The following is a 4,809-nucleotide window of genomic DNA, read 5'->3' as shown; positions in this document are numbered from 1 at the left end:
AATCAAAGACTGACTAGATGGAGTTTGTTGTTACAAGAATACAACATAACAATTAAGCATTTCAAAGGCAAAGACAATGTTATTGCAGACGCCTTGTCAAGAGTATCGTAAACATACTAGATTTTGTATTAATGTACATGTTTTACAATTTAAGTTTTTCATTGACATTCAAACTTTTTAAGGGGGGAGGTGTTGTGAGATGTGTATTGTTTCATTATGTATATAATTAGTAACATTAAGTTTCTTCAACATTCCAGAGTGGTCAACATGTTTGATCATTTTATCTAGAACATTCTTAAATTTTGTATATGTCCAGATTGTTCCAGTAATATCATGTTTTAACAATTTCTAGAATATTCTACATTTCTAATACTGTATAAATACCCTGTCAATTCGATGCATAGAGATACTATACTTTGGTCGTACAAGCATCATTGAGGTATTACTGGGACATATTTTCACTGGGACATTGTGTGCAGTAACGGACACTCTGATGTATGTATTTTTAGATTCTTGCTAAGTTTGTACTTTATGTTTCATATACTTATTATATATTACTGTAAATAAATTATTGTTAAGTTTAAATTGTGTTATTGATCTTTGCTGGCATTTAGGGTTATTCTGACCCATAACAATTAACATATATCGAATTGAAAAGATAAAAGCATTAGTACAACCACTAGATGGCAGAGTCTTTATCCTTATCTATTTTATTGATAGTTAGATATAGATTTAGGAAATAAAGCGTACAAAAATATAATTCTTAAACTCGAATACAAGATTTTGTACTTGCACATATAGATATAGAAATGCTTGTTTTGAATGAATTATAGTGCACAAATTCAAAAAAGTTACATCTGTACATTGATTTAAGTTCTTAATTATTTTATTCTATGGTAATATTCTAACGTTATATGTACTATTTATGTCCAAGATCTGTGTGAAAAAACGCATGTCTCGATTACTGTTATTTAACGAATTATCATTACATTGTTTCTGGTGTAAAATGTTGTGAAGACAATTACCTGAATTTTTGAAAGCATCCTTCATCTGTGGATGGAAAAAGAAATAAAAAAATTATTTGGATATTTAAAAAAAAACAAACTATTTTTACAAATTAAAATAACTCAATCTTAAAGTCCTACCGCATACTGTTAAGAACCCTTGAAATGTTTGGTCTAATTTTATTAAAATTTTATTTAATTAAAATTGAAACGCAATATTATAGCTATTGACTGATAATGATTATAACTGGTCAGGAGAGAAATGCAATGGAGTCTATGCAATACAGATTCTGAAACCGTCATACTGATTCACATGTATTTGGTTCCTATACCGAGCTAATTGATCTGTCTGATCACCATCTTTCCCTTCCTGAAAGGTCTTCGCCCCCGAAGACTAACCCAGACTCTTTCATGGCAGTTTTTCTTTCAGTCTCTTTTTTGCACTTTTGAATCATCCTAAGCTTTAATCAAAATCTTTATGTTTATTTGCAAAAATATTGTAGAAGTTAAGCAGATTTAAAAAAAAAAAGATTTTTCAATATTGCTTCACAAAATTTTTTTTAAATGTGTAATTATCTGCAAAATTAGAGATTAATTCAATAATAATTAAGCATTTTACAGGTCATTGAAATTCCGACTAAAGTATTAGTCTGTTTCAAGAGCCAAGGGCCAAATGTAATCAGTAAGGAGAGAAAATGCCTTGGATCAGACTTCAAGCAGAAATATGCATAAATATATTTCCATAAAGAATTCTTGTAAAAACAGTCGATTTTTTATCACGTAATATAAAGGTTATTCATTTCAGAGCCAAGTATTTTTTTGTTATCTAATTAACTTTTTACATATATATGTCTTCTACCTTTGTTATTCTTTGACGAGAAACATTATTGGAATATAGTGGACATCAGGTTTAGACACGAAATATGCTCAGACAAAATTATTAAAAAGCTATTGTTTTTCAGTGCACTTACATATACTGGCGGCAGTGGACGGTATATCTTTCTTAGGACAATCCTCTCCAATACATCTCCTTTTATCTATCATGCTCCTCTCCGAATCGTAGAACGGACATTCTCCTGAGTATTGAATTAAAAAGAAACAAAGGGTATATATTGTTTTTGTTTTTGTTTAACTATAGAAAATTTTAAACTCTGATGCCGTCAAACATTAAGTTTTAAAAATAGGAGATTTTATAAAAATTAATAATCTCTCAGAAGATGCATTTTTAATTCAGTTAATATTGCTTTAAGTCAACAAAAGACCTGCATTTTTGTTTGTTAAAAAAAATACATATATATACATGTGTACTAGTTGAAGAATCCACTATCAGTAAGATCTCCATACTATTAAGTTACTTTAATCGTAGATTACTTGGAATTTTGCTGGGGGTTTTTTACGAATAAAAGTAGATTTTGATTATGAACGATTATGTATAAGTAAATTTTCCTATTGTTTACTCATTCAAATGAATTTAACTGTGGGTTGCCAGAAAAAAAACTTTTACTTCTACATGTTATTCGACAAATCTATATTAAAAAAAATTGCTTCTCGACGTGTATATTAGTTACTTTTTCTTTTCATTACCAGTATGAGTAATTCTATCTTTTGGCTATCTGAATAAGTGACTTTTACATTTTTTAACTGTAAGTAATTTTAATGTTGGTTACCTGTGATTTTACTGTTGTTTACTTGTACACGTAAAAAATGTTTGTGTATGGTTATCTGTGAGTAACTTTTATGTGCATACGTGACTATTGCTGTTTTTTACCTGCCGGGATGGTTACCGCCTTTATACACACCCGTCCATGTCTATTTTTGTCATCAATCAGACAGTGGGGGATCTGACCTTCATTACACCTATTCAGGAATTGGCCCTCATAGAACTCTGATAATATCAAATTCGGACAAGTCTTGTCAGGGGACAATGGTTCAAATCCAAAGCAAACCACTCCAAAGAGTAAAACTAACGCCAACGTCTTCATCTCTAAAATTGAGGAAATGCTTGATAAAACTTTAGTAGAACTGAAATCATGGCAAAACAAAGAGGAAGAGAAAATGGAAAATGTCATTAATACAAAGAAATGCAATGTTTAATCTCCCTGATTATCGGTATTTAGACTTTCTGCATTTCTGCTTGAAAGCCATAAATTGTCTCCATATTAAGAATTTTGGCATCTGTTCCAACACAGAACAAAACTGAGTAAAAGATTATCCAGTTTGTTATGGAACTGCTATTTTTTTTTATATCATTTGATGGTCTTTTAAATATTCATAATATACATTATTTACGCTCGAAACATATCAGTGGTAATATGATACATGAATGTTAGGAAAAACTGTTTATTCTATATATAGATACTGTTGTATATAGCTAAAAGTGTTTTGTTTTTATAGTCTGTAAAACTTTTATGTTTTTTTTATATTTTGAAGCTTTCTTTGGTGTTATTTTGTTATTGGTGTACTTTTGTTGGTAGAGTCCCAACCTGTCAATCCTATAGATATGTCCAAAAACGTTTTCCTTCTACACAATTTCGCATTTTTTATTTAGATATTTTGTTGCAAGATTGTTGATATATTTTGATACACCTAAAAAGCACAGAAAATCATACTATAAGAAAATGTATATAATTACCTAATAGCATGCTGGAAAAAAAGGATATTAATCTCTAACACAAAATAGAGAAATCTTTCTTTAAAAGAAATTATTTTAGAGAGGAGTAACTTGTTATTTTAACAATTATTGTCTAGGGAAAAATCAGACAAAACGGTTTACAGGTTTCACATATAGTAAACTGGGGACTGCATTCAAATGCACCTTCTAGATAAGGAGTATATTTAAACGAGCATATAGATAATTTTAAGAAGCACTTTAAAGTCTGGGTGCAGGTATTCATAACCATGTTGACATATCTGTTTATGTTAGTCTCGAGTACATTATCTCTCTATGGAATGAAACAAAAATTAAATCATTATTTACTTCAGAATCCTTGTTATGGGGGAAGTGTTAAATTATTTGGGGCAAATAATCGTAAAGTGTTTCACTCAAAAGAGACATAGATATGAATATAAAATTATTAGTTTGTTAGAGGTCAAGACATGAAAGAATGCAAATTTTACTTACACTAATATACGAGTAATATATTATCATTAAAAGCAACTGTTTGTATTTTTCTTTGTACTTACGGTGAAGAAAAAAAAATACTCCACAAAGTATAAGAATTCAGACAGGAATTTTAAAAGAGACCGATCAATATTTAAAAGAATTTCAAGGACTAGAGTTCTTGTCTATCTTATTCAAATGATTTATTAAGAAACATGCTTAGACATATACAGAGTCGAATTTGAAAAATATATGCATGTATATATCTGTTCGGAAGAAAGGGGTTTTTTTCCTTAAACATTAGTCAGCATGTCACAAATTGTATTCAACAGCGTTTAATGTATGTACAGAATAAAAATGAATTGAACTCATCAGGCGATTAAAAATTAATTCTATATTATTTTCAGCTGAAGGAAATGCATGAAACTGCAAAATACTTTTACTATCGCCCTTGTCATATATTTTAATGCCCTTCTGTATGCTTAAGGGCGCCTCATTTAGATAGCATAAAGAAGGGTCGGCAAAATTGGCTCTTTCACTACGCTCTCCTGGGCTTTAAGTTTAAGTGAGCTTTTCATCATTCGGCATCTGTATTTGTACGTCTCTAAAGTTATTTTCAACCAGAAGTCTCTGTCGAGACTGTAGCTCTACTGGTTTGTACTTATAACAAAGGATGAGGAAAGAAGCCATTGCCATCAGACCAGA

The 4,809-nt window shown here is 30.0% G+C and overlaps 1 protein-coding gene across 1 annotated transcript; it reads right to left on the bottom strand.

Moving 5' to 3' along the window:
* Positions 1-976: 976 nt before the first annotated feature.
* LOC134278284 (uncharacterized) lies at positions 977-4,235 on the bottom strand. Its single transcript, XM_062760600.1, has 4 exons — positions 4,188-4,235; positions 2,773-2,988; positions 1,976-2,080; positions 977-1,050 (listed from the first exon to the last, which is right to left on the bottom strand). Exons 2-4 carry the CDS (start codon positions 2,984-2,986, stop codon positions 1,022-1,024), a joined length of 348 nt encoding a protein of 115 aa, XP_062616584.1. The 5' UTR covers positions 2,987-2,988; positions 4,188-4,235; the 3' UTR covers positions 977-1,021.
* Between the last annotated feature and the right edge of the window lie 574 nt (positions 4,236-4,809).

The sequence above is a fragment of the Saccostrea cucullata genome, unplaced genomic scaffold, assembly GCF_032062105.1.
Source record: "Saccostrea cucullata isolate Sc308-1 unplaced genomic scaffold, CSIRO_AGI_Scuc_v1 ctg6176, whole genome shotgun sequence".
In the NCBI taxonomy this organism is placed as follows: Eukaryota; Metazoa; Mollusca; class Bivalvia; order Ostreida; family Ostreidae; genus Saccostrea; species Saccostrea cuccullata.
This window is presented reverse-complemented; position numbering and strand designations above follow the sequence as displayed.